The following is a 22,758-nucleotide window of genomic DNA, read 5'->3' on the forward strand; positions in this document are numbered from 1 at the left end:
TCCTTGCGGTGAGCCACGGGAAATGTAGTCCCGGCTGCCGTGGCTTCTCCCCGTCGGTTTGGGGGGACGCTGAGGCTCGCGCAGCGGCGGCCGTTGGCGGAACTGCTGCTGCTGCCGCCGCCCGGCCGGGCTTCGGGACGTGGTGCGGCCCCCGAGGTGCGGACACCTCCTGCCTGCCTTCACCGCCCCCGGACGTGTGTTGTTTTGTTTGTTTGTTTTTCCTTCTCCCTAAAGAACGCCAAATTGCATATACTTCTGGTGTTGCTAGTGCTCTTGCTTGAATTCCATCGTGTATCTACCTTCTTTATTTGTATTCTTACTGCTTTATAAGCTTTGGCATTGTTTGCCTTTGAGGTTGATTTCCTTTTCCTTTTGCTCTTCCTTTTATATTTTACTTCTAAAGTGTCACTTTTTGATCTGGCAGTGCTCCACAACGTTCATCTTGAAATCAGAGATGCCACTCAGCGTTGTGAGTTTGATCCCATGTAGTCGGAATAAATGCATCCCTTACCGTTTTCTAGGATTAACACTTTATTTTCATCGCTAAATGTATTATTATTATTTTTTCAGAGGCAGCCCAGGACCTGAATGTGAATAGTGAGAGAGGTGTTAATTAGTAACAAAAGTGTATCTGGTGGTGGGCATCATGGGAGCAAGAAAAAGCAATTAGCTGCAACAAGATAAGCAGTTAACACCTAACAGTGTACTCACAGGAAGCACCGTCTCAGTCCAAAGAAGGATACGGTAAGAAAACCATTGAGTGCAAGAATTTGGATTAAAAATTACTCAAAGGATAAATGTTGTATTCATTATATCAAAGTTTTATTTGGAAGACCACAGCTTCTGTAGTTAGAAGTTGGGTATCATTTAAACTGTGCAAAATGGGTTTGTTCCATTTTGTGTGGAAATCTTTGAAAGAAGAAACTTTGAAGGACAAATACAAGAAACTCTTGGAAATGGTCCAATTTTCCATACTTTATTCTGAAGCAATGGAACTAAGGAAGATGTTCAAGCCCAAAAGGTCACATGATGTCATCATGATGATGTCACAAGATCTGGAGGAACAGTGGGTGACCGTGGATGTGTAACATTCTGTCCTGGCTAGCAACCATCTTCAACAGATAGCAAACCTGGAGAAGGTACCACCTCTGTAGCTCAAGTGTACTTGGTTTTAGCTACGCTGTCAGCTGGAGTTTTGTTTCAAAAAAGAAGCAGAATTGAAGTTCCGAAGCCCCCTTTTTTAAAAGAAAACTACAGTTTTCAAGATACGATTAAGATTTGCCTATGCGTTGATAGCTTTTATGTTTTCATGTATGCTCTGCCTGCATAAAGAGAGTGGAGTAGAAGCATAAGAGGTGAAAATGCCTGAAGTTGGGAATGACAGCTATTTCTATTTTTATTCTCCCTACGCACAGGTAAATGCTGTAGATTTTAGAGTAGTCAGCGCCCTTGAATTCCTTGATATATATACATATTTAGAGGGAGGTTTATTATCTAAATTTAGAAGTTGATATGCCTTGATCATGGCAGCATATTTAAATCAAATGTCTTATTTTCAGAATGAGAAGAGCTAATTGTCCTAAGTACCCAATGTGAATTGGGCTCAGATACTTAGGGAACGCATAAGTTAGAACTCCATATAAAAATCACTGATCATTCATCTTTCTTTATTGAGTCAAAATTATATTAATTCTGAGTAAACAGACCAAGTATATTTTCAGCTTGTAGCGACAATGTGAATTTCTTTACATCCTGTTACATGTAATGAAGCCATTCAAAATGGGGTTCTTCAAATGTTTCTATTCCAACTGGTAAAAATTTTCAAGTGCAATTTTTTTTTCCTTTAAAAATTAGACAGAAACTCAGTAAAAAATAGCTGGTAGACTGGCATTTACATATCCCAGCTGGCTTGTAGTCCATATCCCAGATATGAACCTGAGTTTCCCATATTCAGGGTAATGGTCATGAGCATGTGCCTTTTTGGAATTAGGAGTTTCCTTATCACATGCTTATGGAAGATACCTCAGGTTATAGGGATAAGTGAATTGTATAATCATAGGTGGTGCTAGAATCTGAAAACTGTTAGTAAGGAAGAGATAGAGAAAAGTAATTTTGTTTGACTAATGAAAGGGATTTGCATCGGAAGAGTGCTAATCGTGCAATATCATGCAGACTTTTAAAGTGGAAGAATATTAATATAGGGAGAACTGAAGTGTGATCATATGTAGGAGTAAAGCAGCAATTTTTTTTTTAAAGCTGTCGATACTTTTTTTTTTTTTTCATTAGGCTTTTGTTTGTCATATGTAAAAACAGCTGGGAGATGGTATGAGCAGTGAAATGACAGTAGTCTCAGAACATCATATCCTGAATATTTTTGTGAACTTGTAAGCATTTGTCACCATAATATGTTTATTCTTGGCTGCCATATTGCCTCCCTCATTAATTAAAAATAGTTTATATAAGAGGAGACTGACATTTAAGGAAGGAACTAATACACAGGAATCTAATATGTCTTAGCCTCAAAGTCATTCTCCTCATTAGGGTTTCAAGTGCAGATTCTGTCACTGTGAAAAACCTCTCAGCTGTGATACTGTGTGCTCATTATGAAGGCAAGGAGAATGTTCACATCTGTTTTGCAGATTTAGACATATGGAAATGAGGTACAAAAGAGCAAGTTCCTTCAAGCACATTTTTTTAGTCTGAAATCAAAAGTGACTTTCTCCTTCCAAAGTGATGTTTTGAATGTGAAATGAAAAAAAAGACTTTTTTTTTCTCTTGTTTTGTAATCCAAGTCTGACAAGTCTGTACAAGGATTACAAGTTCCCAAATTTTTACTTTTTCGTTTTTTGTTAGGCATCTCTGTGGGTTTTGTTTTATTTTCCCATGGGCCTGTATCTTTTAATATTAAGAGAGTACAGTATTGCACTTGTGCAGCAGATTTCATTTGAGATAGGTCTGATTATCCCATTAAGTAGAAAAGAAAACTCAAAATTTATGTGTATAAATTAAATAAAAATGTTGTATATTAAAAATAATAGATTTTTTCTTCCCAGCATCTCATAAAAAGTCTGCAGTACAGTGCGCATAAACAGCTTTACTCTGATTCTTGTCCGGTAACAGTTCTACCTCATTAAAACTCCTTGACTTAACTGTAGACAATTTAAAATGTTCTAACATACCAGAATATGGTCTTCAAAAGTGTTATTTATCTATTCACTACAGTACACCAGGTATTAGTCAATGTAGTCTCTTTTTATTGTTATATTTACAATATCTGAAAACTACTCTGTCCTGCAGCAGAAGTACAGCAACATCTCATGTTTCTGGGAAACACAGCCATTAGGCTGTGTGAGGATCAGTTGTGTCTTCCATCACAGCAAACCCCGTAATATAAATGGACTTTTTCTGCCACCTAGTAACAGTGAGTAAAAATATTTTCTCAACAATTTGTTTGTTAAAGTAAATATACAAAAGCATCCTTAAACTTCCACTGCTTATGTAATATGTATTAAGATCAAGAAATGTACTCCTGCAAATAAATCAGGTATGACCTAATCCAAGACAAGTTCAAGGCAAATAAAGGAATTGTATTGGTATTTAAATGGGTTGATCTATTAATTTATTTAAGTGCCATGTTACAAATCTTTGTAATCACGTGCAAGATGAATTAATAAATGGCAATTTAAGTTGCTAAGATCCATCAAGTAAAAATTTTACATTAACTCACCATTTACCGTCACAGGCAAAACAGACTCAGCATAGGGAGATTAATATAATTTATTGTGAACTATTAACAGACTAGTACAGTAAGAAACAAAAGACCTGCGGGGGAACAGGGAACAGGGGCTGTGGTCAGTCCCTAATGCTTCATCTCTGATGCTCCTTCACGGTCACTCTCTGCCCCTGCTGCCCGTGGGGTCCCTCCCATGGGATGCCGTCCTTCCCAAATTGAGCCTGCGGGGGCTGTGCACAGGCAGCAGCTCCTCAAGCACTGCTCCCACATGGCTTTGCACCACAGGGCCTACCCGTCAGGAGTAAAGTGCTCCAGCACGAGTCCCCCATGGGCAGAAACTCCCCCCAGGCCCCTGCTCCTGCATGGGCTCCTCTCCATGGGCTGCAGCTCCGGCCCGGGGCTTACTCCTGCTGGGTTCTCCATGGGCCGCAGCCTCCTCCAGGCCACATCCACCTGCTCCACTGGGGGCTTCTCCACGGGCTGCAGTATGGAGATCTGCTCCATGTAGGACCCATGGGGTGCAGGAGGACAGCCTGCTCCCATGGTCAGATCAGTACTCAGGGACATGATTAAAATATTCACAACAATTAACACCTTCAGAAATTTGTTTTTTCACATTCTTCTGTACTTAGGTATTTACTAGATAATACAGAGTAATGAAAATGGTCTGTAGGAAGGTAATAAGACAAGTAGTGTCTGTGTTGGAGGGGAGAGGTTGTTAGGATCACTATTAGCATAATGTGCTTAGGGCCATTAGTAGCATCATCTGTTGACAAAGTACAACATGTTATAAGAATGAGACACCCCATTGGTGGGCAACATAAGATTCCAGTGCTGTGTGTGTAAATGCATTTACCATCCAGTATTTCAAATAGATTTTTCAGGCTTGGCATTGGATGCATGTTATTTAAGTACAGTAATATTTTGTAAGGCAGTATACTTTCTCTTTTAACTTCTGAAAATCAGATTATTAAAAACAAAAAACCACACAGTTACAGCCTTTTGTTGTTGTTTTCCTTTGCTTCCCCCCTTCCCTCCTCAGTTCTTTCTAAGTGGAGCTCTTATCTACTAGCAGTCCTGGTAGACAGCTGGACTAGGTTAAAAGACCAGAGCAGGGAACCAAGACAAATGTCAAAAATGAGGCAGAAGCAGAAGTGAGAAGTTGGCAGACTTGTCATAGCCAAGTGAACGAGTGAACTGAAATACAGTTGTTCACTGGCCTTATCTTCAAAGCTGTAGACAGACGTCATAATAAATGTCTATAATGACCTCTATTAAGAAACAAGCACCTTGTGTTCCTGAAATTCTTTCAGGAAAGGGTAGGCTGTTGTATCTTGTAATGTAGAGCTTAACTAATCACACAGGACCAAGGCAAGTGATGTTTCTATGAGCATCCATACTGTACAGTTCCTACATCCACAACATCAGCCTCTGCCAACTAGCACTTAGAAACGTAGGCATGCTTTTGTATATGGTGTAAGCCAGAGACTGTGCTGAGTAGGCACTATTGACAAGGGCACCCTCTGTAAGCGTTGCCCAAAAATCAGAACTAGAAGATGGACCCTTCTCATTACTGGAATATATGTAACTTCAAAGTCTGTGTGTTCCACAATAACATTGCTAATGCTAAAACTGCATTTATTTATATCAAGACTTAATGTTCTTGTTAAACTAAGTTTGTTCTGGCTTACAGTATCCAAAGATAATAATACACTGTTTGGGACTGAAAAAATCTCCACCAAGTTAAAGGGTTGTATCTTACTTGCTCTTGCATGTGATACATGCAATAAATCTGATCTGCAATAGTGTTTTTAAAATTGATTTAAAATATACATATGCTGCTCTTTTGCAAGCACAAAATGCACAAGGCTAACAACAACTGGAATAAAAAAAAGATGCCCATGCTTCATGTTATTTCTATTTTTCATCATTTTTATTTTCAATCAGTTGCGTTTCCTGGTTCTCAGAAACTGCTGATCTAGTACTGAAATAATTTCACTGCAAAACTTTGTGGGTGGACATAGATTTATAAGAAAAATCATAGTTTTTATGATTTTCTTTTAATTTACTGTGAACTATTTTTATTAACTTAATATTATTTCACAAAATCTGTGATTTGTACATAGTGTTTGTACATAGCATTTATACAAATGTTATGTACATTTGTATAATCTTATACATTTGTACAAGAGAGTTGTGATTTAGAAAATTCTGATGGAAAAAAAAGAAGTCTACAAGATAAAAATGGGTAATCTAGTGCTTAGCACTGCTGCATTCTTCAAAATTGATGCCATGAAGACCAATACAGGCCTGCCTTCAGCAGATTTAATACAATTCCACAGGTGGGATCCTAGACTCATTCCACAGGTGGGATCCTAGACTCACTTCAGCCAAGGTATTACTAATCACACGTTATGAACATATGAACCTATGTTATGAACAAAGGGATTGAAAGAAAGAAAGAAAGAAACTTACTCAGATTGATCCACTAGTAGGAAGAGATATGCAACCTTTTTTGAACAGGGTAGGATGATCAAAATGTTTCAGTTGTCAAAAGACTATATTCAGCTGTGCTTTATCTTTCCAATCAAAGGAGCTAGTGCACATTCATTTTTGTACTTTCTGTGGTTGGAAGAGGCTCTTTTGCCTGCCTCTGCACAATTGATCTTTTTGCTGATTCTTTAAATATAGTCATTTCAAAAGATTACCTGTTGGTCCAAACCTAGTTCCTTCTTAAAAAAAAAATAAATGTTATTTTTTGCAGATGTTGCATTGCAGGAGGAGGTCCAAGAAGGGATTCTGAATCCAGCCTGTGGTCAAGAATCATTCAGAAATCAGGAGAATATTTTAAGACCAATTCACCCTCCACTAATTATTAACATCAACCACCAAGAGGACGAAGAGGAGGATGAAGAGGATATTGAAGACAAAGAGAACAGTAAACAAGTTTTGTTGTTTTTTTTGTTTGTTTGTTTGTTTTACAAGGAAGTACAGTGGATGTTTTTCAGCTCTTAAAATATAGTTCATAAATGATTTATTCTAATAACCATTACATTTTTAGGAAAAAGTTATTGACAAGTTTTTGAAATTGTTTCTGTATAATTCCTGAAGTGTTCCCAGTTGGTAGTCACCAGATGCATGAATAAGCCACCATTTTCTAACTTCTGTAAAATGTCTGGCTTTATATTTCGATATTGATATAATTTACATTCCCTTTTTCATCAAATAGAGTTTAAAATATTCAGATGACCATCAAATATTATTCAAAGTTCTCAGTTCAGGGATGATCCGAGCTATTGACACTTGCATTTAAAAAGACATTTTTAATGTCTTCCCCTTGTGATCAAGATTTTCAATAGCTAATACTATATGTTGACTGAGGACTTACTGTGTGCCTTTGCCTTAGCCGTCTCTGTAACAGTTACTACTGGGGAATGTTTAACAGGGGATTTACAGTAGCAGTGCAGGAACCATTTTGTTGTTGTGCCAAACAAAAATGTTTCTGGTCTATACAGCTGCAAATACTTTCTGTTCTTTGGCACTCTCTAATGGTATGGGTAAAATGCTATAAAAATTGCAAGTTTAGGAAGCACATCTTTTAATGGAAACAGGTTTTTGAAAAGAGGTTGGGGTTGTACACGCTAATCAATGAAGGTGAAGCCATAGGTTTCTGTGCAAAATATTGTTTGTTTTCAATTTAAATAATTTGTTCAACTAATTTATTAAACTGTTCAACTAAATTATTAAACCCTCTTTAGGCAGTCACATTTTATTACTAAAAGTTATTCTTAAATCTAATAAAAGGAGTCCATGCAAAACTGAATACATATACATATATATTAAAACAAAACAAACAACAAAAAAACTGTAATTAAACATTTGGATGTATCTCACTTAGAGATTAGAGATTCATAAGAAGTGAATGAATTGTGCGTCCCCAGAGAGTGAAAATGAGAAAACACTCTCCTGGGCATTCTGCAAACTACTTTGCTAGTAGTTAGGGAGCCCCAAGCTGCTTTTCACTTTCCCACTGCCTTTCAGGTTGGAAGGGCTGCTTATTGTTAGTGCTTCCTAACTCTGTTTCGGTCTGAATAAAATAAATATTCAGTATCAAAAAAAGACAGTATCAAAAGTGGGTCTTTGCTAGCCTTACTAACCTTAACTGAGACAGATAAGGAACGCTTACTTCACTAGCTCTGCCAGCAGACGTTACAGGATAGTAACTTTGAGCAGAGGTTTAGTGACAAGAAGTTGTTGGTGATAGGTTTAATCAGATTTCCTGGTGAATGTAAATAAATGGTCATTTTGTGAGTGAGTACTGAAAATGGTTTTAAGTCATTTTAAATCAACAGGCATTAGCTTTTTCATAGGTGTTGTTGCAATTCCAATGCACTTGGAAATACTTAACATTCAAGAGTCATTGTATTACCCAGAGCAGAGGTTGCAGTCAGAAAAAAAGTCATGACCAAAATGAAATTCATTATGGTGTTTGATCGTTAAGAAACATTGAAGGTCTTTGTATAGATATCTAATAATCTTTTAAAAAATATTTCCTACAGATGATTTTAATTTGTTGGCTAAGACTGCTTCAGACCTTGAAGAGGAAAGAGCAATAAAGGAAATGTGCTATAAATCTGGTAAATATGAAATTAGCGACTCTTTCATAAACAGCAATGCTGCCAATATAATAAAAATATTTTTTCCCATTTTGGATTGTGTTTAGGAGAGTATTATAGGATTCATTACCCTCAGGAACACCAATCAACAAAAATCATATCTTCGTCTCTAGAAAATGAGTTATTACCTTTGGAAGCTATCAAGCGGGATTTGCAGAAAGGCAAGTATTTTTGTATTGCTGTACTGCTTCTTGTATTACTATTCCAGGGAGGAAATTTTGCAGTTTGCACCTCTTCCCCCCCTTCTTAATTTAGTGAAAATAAAATACAGCACATAAAAAGAGCATAAAAATACATCTTTATTTTTTCCCCATGTATATGTTTAGTCACATGCATGGCGACTACCAGTATTGATTGTAGGTGGAAAAGATAGAAACTGGCTAACATTAAACCTGCATATAATTTCCAGAGGTACACAACATAGGCCTTTCATATTTTTCTTTAAGATCAAGATTTATGTGGTCTAATTTTAAACATCCCAAGTTTAGTTTATATTTCTCATACAGGCTGTCTGTTCTAAATGGACTAAGATAGGCACTCTTAATGGGCTGTTTATTCCTGATAAGGTCTGCCAAAGATTAAATTAATCACTTTTTCAGAGGTGCTCTGCTCTTTCTGCTGACTATATTGGATGTCAAGATGACAATTTGGCTATACACCAAATTTTCATCTAACTCAATTTCATTGAAAAATATAACAAAAAACTTTAAGCTCTTATGAAAGATAGCTACAAAATAGCTACATTTTGTTTTGAACGTTTCACATTTTCTAACATAAATATGGTCAAAGAATATATCGCAAAAATATTTCCTTGTTATTTCTACATTTAATATGTTTGTTATTCGAATAGTTTTGATAAACTTTTTCTGGCAAGTATTTAAATATATTTAGACTGTACACAAAGAATTCAGTGACAAATATATGAGTACTTATAACTTTTAATATATATATTTATAATTACATACATTCAGAAAAAATCAGATAGGTGCGTTTTCCCAAAGCATTTCTTCAACTGAGTTTCTGAGGTTTTAGATATTACGATGGCATGTATCTTAAAAATACCACATATCCACAGGATAGGATAGGATTCATAAGTATCATTCATGAAAAGTGAGAAGCTAAAGAAGTAGATAATTTGTAGCTGGTTCTTTACCTTGCATTTGTAGTCTTCTGTAACCTGAGTATTGTGTCACTTTCATAAAAAACTTAAAAGTTGTACATCAGTGTTTGAGTTACATTACACACTATCCAAATGACTAATAAAAGAGAAATAACAATATAAAACAAGAGGTTAAAGGAAATTGCTCTGAGCTAATTGCTAACTCACAAAGGTGGGAGGAAAAAAATGACAGTTTGATTTAATGTGCTTACACAAAAGCAGCTAAAATATCCTTTCTGTTGCCTTTCCAGGTGATGGTAATACAAATCCTACAAAACTTAATAATATAAAAAGAGAGGGGGAGACTTCAGGAAGGAGAGTGTCAGTAGAGGGTATTAACAGAACAGATCATAGATCCTTTGAAAATGGAGGTAATATACTTTAACATTGTCTTCTCATTGCTGAACATCGTGTGGTAAATACATTTACCATAAATGAATATGTGTATATGAAACTTCACTATTTAAATAGAAAAGAATAAGTCAAATTCAGAGTTTTTTGTCTGTTACTCATGTTATATGCACTTCTTATCATAACGCACCATTAATTGTAACAATTAAAAGTATCATTTATTATTCCACTTGCTTTAAGTCCCTAGTAAAAAAACAAAACAAAACAAACAAACTGACTTTTTCCTGCTTAATTTTGGAAAATAAATGTCTCTCTAAAGTTATAAAAAATGTGTAGGAATGACAAGTTAGTATGCTTTAAAAACCTGTTATGTGAAACTATCCTTAGTTAAGATGAATAGGCTTTGTATTTTTCAGTTATTGTACAGTGAAATACTAAAGCTTCAATCCTGCATCTTTTCTGATGGGAGCTGATTTCTCTGAACAGAATTGAACTTGTGATGTAGTGCCTTGCCATGTCGAGTTTAGTACAGAATCATGTAATTAAGGTTAAAGAATGCCCTATTATCCTTGAATTTGTGTTTACTTAACAATACTTACTCATTTTCTTCTTCAATACTTATTAGTATTAAAAATAATAATAATTACTGTATTATTCTTTTTTTTTTCTTCCCTTAGTTTGTCAATGCAAAATAATGCAGTACCATGCTAGGGATGCTTGGTCTAGCTTTGAGCAAACTGGTATGCATATTCTAGATCCAGAACTGTATGGAACAGTACTAATGTATCTTAAATATTCTTTACCTACAACTTTTATGTACAGTATGTGTTTCTCTTTTAGGTGTTCTTCACTGTCATTAGTAAAAAGTTACCACTGAGAAGCAATCCTATAATTAAATCTCTGCTCATACCCATGTTGATTTAAAGTTTTTAAATGTTAGATGTTTATCTTTTTTATTTTTATTTTCTGGGCCTTAATGAATCATGTTTGGTTTCTTTTTTTTTTTCTTTTTTTCTTTTCTTCACATTTTGTTTTTTATTTCTATATTCATTTCAGTGAAAATGTAATTCTAAAAATAGCAAATCATGTGTGTTGTCCACATTTGATTTTTAATTGTTTTTCTTTGGTGTAGATGATTTTTTGATACTCATTTTCTGTAGGAGGTGATTGTTTTGTGGCACAGAAAAACATATTTGTTGAAGGGAAAAGAAACAAGGCACTACCTTTAGAAAAAGCACCAATTGCATCAAAGTATTCAAATGTAAAAGGTATTTAATTATTACATATTTTCTGATTTTTAAATGAAATTTCTTTTACAGTACTAATGAAGTACTCATTCTTAATGGGAAACGTTCTGAGCCAGAACCAATTAAAGTAATTGTACTAGTTCAAAGTACTGTGTTTTTAGCCAAATATTGAGTTTTCTGACAAGATTTTGAGACCCTGAAATCTGCTAGAGGAAATGTAGCAGTTTTTGCTTTCCTTTTGTGGTATGATACTTTAAAAATAATTAAGGTGAGAAAGAACATTCCTCACCCAAGGAGACCTGTGTATGAAGTGGGAGATGAGTTTTTCAGAACACTGTAGCATTTCTTGATAAGAAAATGTTGTGTGCTTTTTGAAAAAGTAAATCTGTGCTATTTTAACTCCTTAGCAACAAGCTGCTCTGAATTGGTAAAGAAGCATCATTTTAAGGGAGTAAAGAAAAAGAAATGGATTTCTGAGGAACCAAGAAACTTATCTAATACAGTAACAGGCAAAGGTATTTTTAGAAAATGGTTGTTTTTTTCATTTTTATTTACTAAACTATTAGATGATTTAATAGTGCCTAGCTCTGTTCCTAGTGTTAGATATGGACAATTTGTATTTTGGTTGGACTTTTTTAAGGAACTTCTGGTCTTCCAGGTTCCAGTCTTCTCTAATATGTCAAATTTTGAATAATGCCACAATGTTTCTTTTTAAATTTGTTCTTCCACTTTTAGAAAATCACACTTCAAACCCAAAAGTTAAACCAAGTTACCAACAAAGTGATAAAAGAAAGGATGATGAAACTGCTTATTCTATTTCTGTGAGACAAGCTAGAAGAAACACTTACTTCAATTCTTCAGAACCCCGAAGATCAGCATACGTGTTCTACCGTAATGTTACAGATGTCCAAGAACCAAAGTTTAATGGATCTATGGGTGAGTTCCTGCTTACACAGAATTCTTAAAATGTTGCTAAATATCTGTTTAGGTACTTATTCTTAAATATGGGCAAGAGTAAATTTAATCCAGCATAATTTTCATAATTTGATTGCAGTAGTATCCATAAACAGAAATGTAAATACTTTTATGCTTTATAAACATTTAAAATTAATCAGAATATTAATGAAAAGTAATTCAGTCACCTTCACAGAAAGGATTCATTTCCCTGCCTAACAAAGAGGGATGAATCCATTGATGTGCTGATGTGCTCAAATATACTGATTCCCACTTTTCACAGCTCCTTTTATGTGATTTATTCTTTTTAAATAAATAAACCTTGTAATAGTCCCCTTTAACTTCTCATACTACTGGAAGCATTGAAAGCAAAAGTAGTGGAAGTAGTTTTGTAGTAGAATTTCAGTTTCCTTTCAAGAAATACGTATTGTTCAACTTTTTGCTACCATCAGCAGATGAAGGAATGATCTTTCTTTGTGTATTTTTTTTTCACAACTGGTATTCCACTGTGGTTTTGCCTATGATTTATGATTATTTTCATTATTTACAATTTTTTTTTTCTTCTTGCATAAACAAGGTCTTTACTCAAACTTCTATTATCAATTTAAATATATTCCAAACTTCGGTGATAAACACTCTTCATAATATATTATGTTCTCGCGTTATTTATACTGGAGAGAGGATCAAATTAATTATTTCTGCCATTCTTTCAGGATGATATTTTTCTTCATTGTTTTGCCATCTTTGACATACTCTACGATCTTCTTGGTAGTATACAATATGTCATAATTTAACAAGAAGCTTACAGTGGGATTCTGAGTTTTATATCTTGCTTTTTGGCAATCTGTTTCAGATATAACCATAATTTTGCATCTTTCACTTTATTCTGAACTTACTAATACAGCTTTACACAATATAATGTCTTAGTTTGTGTTTTATTTGTCTTTCTATTTCCAGTCTCCATGGTTTATTTGGATAACTGTTTTTTTTTTTATCTGTCACTTCAGCAGCAAATTAAGTGGTAAATAATTTAAATAATCATAAGATAGGAAAGTGATTCATCTTGCCAGTTTTATTCATCTGTCTTAAACTGGAATGAGGTCTTGATGTACCTCCCTATCTTCATTTCCAATAAAGGGAACCTCCTTTATACAAAGTATTGGTTTTAGATGAATAAAGTTAAATGAAATGAAATTTGACATCAGTGTTTAGTCTGCAGGACGAATATTTATTTATTTATTTATTTATTTTATTTTAATATTTGTTTTGATTAAATCTTGACAGGTTATACAGAAATAACAGAAAGAATGTTCTTAATGCAAAGGATACTTCTTATAAAATTTCCATGCTAAAAAAAAGATAAAGTATTTCAAAGAAAATATGACCAGAATTTTTGTCATATGTCAAAATGTACCATTTTTGATACTTTTCTTTTCAAGAGCACCTGAGCCATTTGGTCTGAAATGATCCAAACCAAAAATTATGCTTGACACATGAAAGATTTTAGACCCAAACTGAAAACTGTGATACTTAGATGTTGCATATAAACTGAAAAGCTTAGAATTATTATGTAATTATTCACTGGAATTACTGGATTTAATCTGGAGCTAAGAGAAAATAAGAATATTGATAATACTCATTTCAGCCAAATTTTATACAAAATGATTATTCATTAGGCAACATACCTTGGTGCAAAACCAACCGTCTTGCACAAGAATGTAGTATTGCCTTCCATCTAATGCTTTCACAAGCAGAGATAAAGGAGTATGTTGGTTTATTTTTTTTTGTTTTGTTTTAAACTAAAAGCAATTGGTCCCATTAGGAAGATTTTCAACACTGGACATTCATTCTGATTACCTCAAGGATGTCCTTGGAAGAATAATGTCACTTGGAAGACCTTGTGAGCCTCATAGAAATTCTAGAAGATTATAAATGTTTTTTAATGTACTAGGCATAAAGTTTATATTTAATAATACCTTGCATTTTAGGGGTGATTGACATGATCCATCAATTGATATTTCAGCAAATGTTTCTTTTAAATCACATATCAGACTAAGATAGTCTCTCCTGAAATTATAGCTGAAATTTAGGAACAATTTATATATTTCTTCTATAGACAAATATACTTCAGGATCTTGTAATGCACCAACTTGGAGGAAAAGGAATCCACATGCAAAGACATTCACTAAGTTTAAAACAACCATTCAGGTACCTGTTTTATATAAATATTTATAATTGAGTCTTTTTAATAAAGGTGATGTCTCTCCTTGCCAAGAAAACGTATAACTGCTCTTCAAACTTGCCAAACCAAAGATTGCAAGATTCTAAGCAATGCCGAGTAGTCTGAATGAGTTTTGTTTGTAGACATACAATTTTGCCAATATAGCTAACCTATGATTTCTAATTTTCTATAATATCACTGATATGAATACAAAATATGTACCTGCTTTTAAAGTGAAGAGATAAATGAAGTTGGTTTTGTCTTGTAGCACTGGACAAAGCAGAAGAGACTCTAGACACATGCAATCTATTTGTCTCTCTGTTTGTTTGCTCATGAAGTATCTGCAATAGCTGAACTATGATCAGTCTAGGTCCAAATTCATAAAAGGACTCAGGCTACCAAAAGCCTCAGAATACACCCGAAGAACCATTAATGCATTTTGCAGCTGTCTTGAAAGCAGAGATTAGAACCTTTATCTCCTTTCCCACGGATGAGTAGCCAAACCATTAGTCATCAGTCTGTTCTTCATTCAGGGAAGACATTTCCTTCTTACCTCCTATCTCCTTATCTATCCTCCACTGATATTTCACTCTGCAGTTGCATAGTTCAAAAGGTGGAAGAGCAGAGCATCCTCTCAGTTCTTCCAAACTTAGCCTAGCTTGCTGTGAAAGTGCATCCCTGAAAGTAGGAAGAAATAAGTTGAAATCCTGCTGAACAGTGCCCTTTCTTGGGTGAATCCTTTTAATGCGACTTTATTTTATAGAAGATGATCATTAACACATGTTTATGTTTGTTTTTATGTTTATGTTTATGTTTACATTTATGTTTATGTTTACATTTATTTTTATTTTTATTTTTATTTTTATTTTTATTTTTATTTTTATTTTTATTTTTATTTTTATTTTTATTTTTATTTTTATTTTTATTTTTATTTTTATTTTTATTTCTATTTTTATTTTTATTTCTATTTTTATTTTTATTTTTATTTTTATTTTTTTTTCTAAGCAGCTTCTTTGGTTTTTGGAAACCAAAGAATTCTCTCAGATTAGTGCAAAGTGGATGGGTCACAAATACACAACTTTGTGGCCCTGTGTTTCAGAGCCCTCTAAGTGGCCCAGTTATCGGTATTCAGATGAGTTCACACAGGGGAGCACTATGCCATTTTGATTCCAGTCTGAGATGCAAAATTCTGTTGAGGCACCAGACAGATGCAAAGCACCTAAAACCACCTACTGCAATCCATCACTAGGCTTACTAACAAGTCTGATCACTTTGTGCAAGTACCACATGGTTCTCAAACAACTGCTTGGAAAAGTTTTGGAGTGAAAATACTTTAATGAAACATTTTGAAAATAAATTAATTATATTAATATGAAATATTTTTATTTCTATTGCTTCTGTAAGTGTTGAAGGTTTAATTCTTAAAACATCTCTGAAAGAACATACAGTTTTACTCAGATTATGCACAAAATATTCAGTATATCTATTTTGACCACAGAGCCAAGAAGAAATGGAAATGAATATAAAAGGAGAAAGATTTGTAGAAAGGAGAAAGATATGAAACCAATACTTCAACTTACAAGAAAAATTTAAATTAAAAGAAGGAAATTAACAAGTACTGCCCAACTGGACATCAAAAGATGATAAAATTGCAAATCTCAAAAATAATCTGCAGGAAGTATACTTTAACATTTTATCAAAAGTGATAAAAATGCAAATTAAAAAGTATGTTCTGTATGTGCACATATACAGGTCTTCAATCTATTCACAAAGTTTAATCTGTTGTTAAAATTTGACCGTTGAAATGATTTATTACAGGCTATGGCTGTACACTTCAAGACTGATAGCAAAAGACGTCTTGGGGGGGGGGGGGGAGGACTCCTTAAACAGAGTATTCCCCCATTTTGTTTGACAGATACTTTAATGAAAAATTACTAATATGAATTAATATTATTAGTTACACTTGGCAGTTTCAGAAGACTTTCAATGTAAACAGCAATATTAATGCATTCTAGAAAATGGCTGTTCTGGTGTGAAAGACAGATTTGTAGACGATGTAATTGTTTGCTAGATGTTTGAGGGCTCATTCTGAGTTTGATCTTAATATTTTGCCATTTTAGTAGGGCAGCAGAACTGTTATGAACTAAATGAACTTCACAACAAAAGAAGAATTAACAGAAATATGTTTTTCCACACATTTTAAACAAAAGTATAAAAGACTGGATAAAGACAGAGAAAAAGACTGACAAGAAGACTACAACATCGCTTCCTGAAAAAATAAACTATATAAATGGTTTTAAAGTGAACAGTGACAACGTACTACTATTTCTCTAGAGAGCACAGATTTGTTATTAAATCATTTCTGCATTTCCATATTTATTTATTTTTTTCTTCTATGAGACAGACTGATTTGGTTTCTTTCCTGTAATTGGAGAGAATGGGTTTTGATCACCTTTATTCTAGGATTGGATCAATATATCAAACAGTAAACAGCACTGTGTAAAAATAGAAAAACTGACACACCAGAAGGCAGGTGTAAGCAGGAAATGGAGCCTGAAGGAGGAATTTTGAAAGATGAAACAAATGCACTCAAAAGTTAAAAATAGCTTTCTGGAAAACTGAAAATTATGTAATTGTGGAACATGTAACTGAAAGAAACATATTTCAAAGATTCCCTCCAGAGAGTTAAGAAAAAGAGGGGCAAGGCAAAGGATTCTGTCTTTCATGGAATACTGGTCAGTAGCCAATGTGTGCAACTATTGTACCTAACACTAAATTACAACATACTTATATGTTTTAATTTATATATAATTTATGTATATAAATATGAATGTATATCCTTGTCTCAAACCTTTTTCATTTTTTTTGCATTTACTTAACCTTTGGTCATTCATAGAACATACTTAGTTTTGGAGGAGAGCCCTTCAAACATTTTTTTAGAGCTCTGTGATCCAGTAATTACCTCAGTGGCATCCATGGCTATGAACATAAAAGCACTTTGCTTCTTTGTGACTGTTTAAAATTGTATCAGATGCTTTCCAGGGTGCCTTCTAGATGAAATTATTCTATCATTCTATGAGAAATATTATCATATATTTCTCAGTCCTACTTTACTGAGAATATCTTGCAAAAAAAATAGGCGAGTAATGCTTTAAATATTATTACTTTTAATTTTAGAAATTGATTATAATGGTGTAGGCAGTTGGGCATTACTTTCTTAGCTGAGAAAATAATAGATTATCTGTTTTAGCTGAGAGGTAGAAAATGTTAAAAAACAAAGCAAAACAAAAAAACTGGTAACATCTTTTTAAAATCAATGATTAAGTGTACTGAAAATGTCTCCCTCCCTCTAATTAAACATTGGATTCTCAACTTGTATCACACAATGCCTTGCAGCAACATTTTGTATCTTGTCTGCCTGAGGCAGCTTAAAATCTTGATTTGGAGGGTTGTTCTACCCAGTTATTTTTTAACATCTAGAAAAATACTTTTATTCTCATTTTCAAATAAACATAAATTTTACATATAATGATTGTTCAATCTCTGTAATTTAGAGGATTGAATTTGGCAGGGCCATAAATTGACCAGGGCCAAACTTTATTTTGGTCTGTTTTTTAGTATTTAATTAAAAAGGGTTTCAGTATTTAAATTTTGGAATTTATTTGGTTTGAGAGTAGCAGTGCAAAGATCCCACTCTGTCTTAGTAATTTTGTTTCAGAGTACAGCTGATACTCTTTGCTTGCTTGGGTGTTAACCTGTTGGTTTTACTTATCAGTGTACTGTACAAAGAAACGGAAGTTTGAGAGTTCATTACAATTACTAACAGTGTGTTTGCCAGAAACTTACTTAAAATTACTAAAAAGAACAGATGGGCATAAAATTTGAATGTTGCTGACTGTTCCAGCATCAGATAATGACAGAGTAGGTGGTGCTACAGTTTTAGACCTTCCTGGTGAATCCATCTTTGATCAAATATGTTCTGAACCCTGAATGGTGTGAAGAAAAAAAAAAACACAAAACAAACAAACAAAAATAAATAAATGGGTCACATGGTTTGGATTAGAAACAGTAACAAAGTGAACTTCTAGCCTCCAAATTTATGAACTTAACACTGAACTAGAAGTAAACTGAAGTTCATTACTGTATGTATTCCCTAAATATATATTGTGAAATCTGAGAAGGCATTATGACATCTGAAAATATAAATATTACATTTGATTCTTTCCCTTAATTGTATTTAAACTCAAAGAGCTTTGTTAATCTATGTATTTATTATAGTTCTGAGCTAATATAAAAAGGAAATAAGTCTTATCACTGTTTTCCTGTACCGGATAGACAAAAAATGAGTGACCAAAAGGTGAACAAATAAGAGGAGTCTAATGTGAGCCACCTGAAGGAGAGACTGTGCTTTATTGTGTGGTATTGTTACTATACTGTGTTTAAAAAATGGTGTTTGTATATTCATAAACATACAATAAATGCACCTAGTAAAAGTAAATAATGTGTGGAATTTTATTTATATTATTTACCTTGCTTGTAACAGGACTGTAATTAATTAGATAAAAATAATTTTTACTGAGCTTTGACTACAGTGAACTGACAAGCATAAAAGTATACCTTCATGAACTCATCTTTCAACTGTAAAGTTGCAAATTTTGCAGCAATCTCTGCACCTGAAATCAATAAAGCACCTTCATCTCTCCAATAACTACCTCACATTCCATAACAAGCAGTCTCTTGCACATCAAGGGTTGAGTGATCCACAGTGCAGCAAACCTGAGTGGGCACAGGTCTGTGCTACTCTGTGCTGTTACCCTTAAGAGTGTGGCCTTTGTGCCTGTGCTGTGCCATTCAAATGCCTTTGCTCAAAGGAAACGGAGGGTATTCAGTACTTCACGCTGTGAGGCTTAAGTAGTGGATTTCTGTGTCTTCACATAGTCACTGCACGACAAAACCCCCACACTGGTTTAAACTAACAGTACTTGAAAATCAGTGCTTAGATAATGTGTCAAAGATCAGAGGCAAAGGGCTTCTGAAGCATAGTTGAACTTGGTGTATCATTTATGCATATACACAATCCACTGCTGAGTTGAAAAGCCCAGGGGAAAGGAATGATCTGTTGTTTTCACCTTATGCATGTAAAAATATGCTAATGTTTTTCCAGATGGTATGTCTAAAAGCACATCAGATACCTAGTGTAGGTGAACCATATTAGATAGTAAACAGATTAACAGTGGTACCATCTGTATTTTATTAAAAGTTGCAGAGCTTCCAGCTTGAGAGCATGCATTCCTGAACAAACTTTTACAGCTAAATTAAAAACACCACCTCCCAGGATCTTAGCAGCACTGATGTTTTAAATAAGCTGTTTATATATAAATATATCATAGTATATCTCAAGTTGACATACAAATGAGGAAAAAAAAAGAAGATGGTTGTAAAATAAAAACAGAACAGTTTTTTTTTTTTTCCTGGAAATTTTAAAGATTGCTTAAAAAGGATGATGTTAACAATTTCACCCTAATGGAGATTTTTTTTTTTTTTTTTTTTTTTTTATAAACGGTGCCTTGTATAACAATACTTTATGTAAATAAATATATAAATAGACTGTAAATTACTGAACTAGAGCTGCAGTCACTAGGGGTCAGTACAGTCACAGGAATAAGCTCCAACGAGGCACACGAGTGAACTTTCATTACAGTGAGTTTGATTCCAGCTCTCCAGAGCTCAAGCCTATTTGCAATGTTCTCCAACAGCTTTAAATTAACAGAAAAGGAAGGTCCCAGAAGGCTTGTTATGCTTCCTAACAGCCACCTCAGGAAGAGGTGCAGCAACCTATATTCAAAATCACTAAATAGCTATTTTTTTTATTTAATTAATCTGAAGCAATGATGTTACTGTAATTTTGCCCTATCCTACACTTTCCAAAAGGCATTTCTGTTACCTCCCAGACTGGACAGCTCTCATTATCCTTCTTAGAGAAAAAGTCTTTTCTAGAAGCTGTTCCCTAACTGAAAATCTACTTTAACTTTTCTAATCTGGAAACCTTTTAGATATTTGTGTAGGACAAATGATTCCCACCTTGATCCCTTCTCCCATTGATTCATATAACCTTATTCTGTCTTTAAAAGATACATACCACCTATTACGGGCCGTCTGAGAGCACAATGAGAAAACCCATGTGTCCATCAGTGAAACCTTTAACTATTCAGACCTATCCCAATTAACAAGTTTTACTCAAATGGGTTTGACTAGGTAGCAAAGTTTGCCTTGATTTTGTCTACAGGAAAACAAACAAACAAACAAACAAACAAACAAAAAAACCACACACATACATAGATGTACAAAAAGTAGAAGAAGGAGAAAGTTTCATTGTTAACAACTGCCTCAAAACTGCCCAGCACACTTCTGAAAGTCTATCCACCCCACGGTGCACAACTTCAATCTGCAGTTAAGCATCTAAAAGGCTCTGCTGATTCTTCCTAGGCCTCTACTTTCTCCCAGCACTCTTGGAAGTCCCAATAAGCTCTTAGCATTCCTTCCCAAGCATGGCCTTACAGCAACCCCAATAAACTCAGTGTTACTTCTTTATCTCAGCCTGAACACTGAAGTTGCTTCAGCACAAAGTAGTTTTGTTTGTTTGTTTTTGTTTGCTAAACATAAGAGAAAATCTTTGGGGAGAAGAATTTTGTCTGACTAGTAAAAAGCTTTGAGCCAACTCTGATGTGGACCACACCTCCATTCAAGTTTCATATGGAAAATGAAATTTAAATTATAACGTCTCCAAAAAATGGATGTGGGTAAAGGTCTAGATGAACTTGGGGAAACTGGTAACAAAAACTATTCCTTCTCTCTTGAATGAATATGGGATAGTAGAACCTCAGAAAGAGATGTTAAATGCCTTTTCTTTTCGCATCCCATTTTTCTTTACAGGTGAAAATGACAGAAACATACTACAGTGGTATTGTGCTAGTGAGAGTAAAACCGTTGTGCTTAAAATACAAGAGAAGTCCTGCTGCTTCTTCCCTCTCTGTTTTTCTAAGAAAAGGGCAGTTAGGCAGAAGTAAATATTAAAATTTGCAGGGCCTTTTGAAATGTTAAGGTTCCTGGAAACATGGATCCTTTTTTTCAGATGTACCTCTTTTCCCAACTGTCGTACTTATATGGGCAGAAATAAAGTGAAATAAACAAACAAACAAACAAAAATAATAAAATGTCCACATGCAGGTAGCATACATGCAGGTAAGACTAACAAAGTTATTCTGCTCCTGTAGCTTCCAGTGGGCAGATTTTCTGAGCACCAGAGAACTTCAGTTATTTAGAAAGTTAATTCCCAAGAATTTTGACTCATCTTGTTTTAAGAACACATATACACTTTTTTTTTTTTATGACACATTTTATGACACATGACAATAACAGTATCTCCAAAGGTTGTTATCCTTACCATCGCTCATGCATCATGAAGATTAACGCATTTCCACTGCAAGAAACAAATGTGCTTCTTTCATCTTCACAGCTCCTCCTGAACTGCAGGAGAAACCTGAAGAGCAGATTTTGAAGATAATACTTCTTTACAGGAACTTGCACAAAGCAAAGCATACTCTAACATAAGCCATATAGTAATTCTATTGACTTCTGCACAATTATTCATATTTTAAAATTCAAGTGTGTTTTGACTAAGCACAGCAGAAAACTCAGTGGCTTCCAAGGTTTTCATTACAGTGTTCACTCTGGCCTGCCAAATTATTATTACTCTTGGAGATGAATGAGGATATAAAATCCAGCAAGACTTTTAACTTTCAAAGTGAAATTTGCAAACTGGGCAAATATGATACAGAATTATAGGAGAAACAATAAGTCACGGAAATATGACAATCATTGGTAAGTTAGATAAAAAGTGCCTTGTACTAGCAATTTCAGTTGGCCCGTGCCAATGAAAGCCTTTGCTCTCTTGGCATAGGGAGCACCTACTGGTTAAGGCAAGACAAGAGTCCTGAGTAGCTTGTGCTCTTGAGTGCAGACCATTAACGTTCAGAAATGTTTATCTGGGGGGATGTCATGGTTTCGGCTGGTATAAAGTTAATTTTCTTCATAGTGGCTTGTATGATGCTGTTGCTGAGCAGTGCTCTCACAGAGCCAAGGCCGTTTCTGCTCCTCATGCTGCCCTGCCAGTGAGGGGCTGGGGACGCACCAGGAACTGGGAGGGGACACAACCAGGACAGCTGGCCCAGGCTGACCAGAGGGATGTCCCATACCGTGTGGCATCATAGAATCATAGAATATCCTGAGTTGGAAGGGACCCTTAAGGATCATCAAGTCCAACTCTTGACACCGCACAGGTCTACCCAAGTTCAGACCATGTGACTAAGTGCACAGTCCAATCTCTTCTTAAATTCAGTCAGGCTCGGTGCAGTGAC

At 34.6% G+C, this 22,758-nt stretch overlaps 1 protein-coding gene across 10 annotated transcripts; it reads left to right on the top strand.

The window, feature by feature from the left end:
• The first annotated feature begins 15 nt into the window (after positions 1 to 15).
• Positions 16 to 18,842, top strand: C1H12orf50 (chromosome 1 C12orf50 homolog). Of its 10 annotated transcripts, none has more exons than XM_072036894.1 (15): positions 18 to 156; positions 404 to 469; positions 571 to 744; positions 988 to 1,415; positions 3,298 to 3,421; positions 6,498 to 6,671; positions 8,293 to 8,370; positions 8,457 to 8,570; positions 9,820 to 9,939; positions 10,597 to 10,659; positions 11,080 to 11,187; positions 11,574 to 11,681; positions 11,902 to 12,102; positions 14,237 to 14,328; positions 15,840 to 18,842. In XM_072036894.1, exons 4-15 carry the CDS (start codon positions 1,362 to 1,364, stop codon positions 15,900 to 15,902), a joined length of 1,299 nt encoding a protein of 432 aa, XP_071892995.1. In that variant the 5' UTR covers positions 18 to 156; positions 404 to 469; positions 571 to 744; positions 988 to 1,361; the 3' UTR covers positions 15,903 to 18,842. The 10 variants fall into 10 exon arrangements, with proteins under 10 accessions (XP_071893003.1, XP_071892995.1, XP_071893009.1 ...); XM_072036908.1 differs by having other exon boundaries at positions 30 to 156; positions 425 to 469; XM_072036911.1 differs by having other exon boundaries at positions 34 to 194; positions 425 to 469.
• The last annotated feature ends 3,916 nt before the right edge of the window (positions 18,843 to 22,758 follow it).

Source organism: Anas platyrhynchos, chromosome 1 (genome assembly GCF_047663525.1).
Source record: "Anas platyrhynchos isolate ZD024472 breed Pekin duck chromosome 1, IASCAAS_PekinDuck_T2T, whole genome shotgun sequence".
Lineage (NCBI taxonomy): Eukaryota > Metazoa > Chordata > Aves > Anseriformes > Anatidae > Anas > Anas platyrhynchos.

Excerpts from the sequence above, each read along its gene's own strand:
- C1H12orf50 (XM_072036902.1), top strand. The coding sequence starts at position 1,362 with ATGCCTGAAGTTGGGAATGACAGCTATTTCTATTTTTATTCTCCCTAC. Across the intron at positions 9,940-10,596 it reads TAGATCCTTTGAAAATGGAG|TTTGTCAATGCAAAATAATG; the intron begins GTAATATACTTT and ends TTCTTCCCTTAG. Across the intron at positions 10,660-11,079 it reads GTCTAGCTTTGAGCAAACTG|GAGGTGATTGTTTTGTGGCA; the intron begins GTATGCATATTC and ends CATTTTCTGTAG.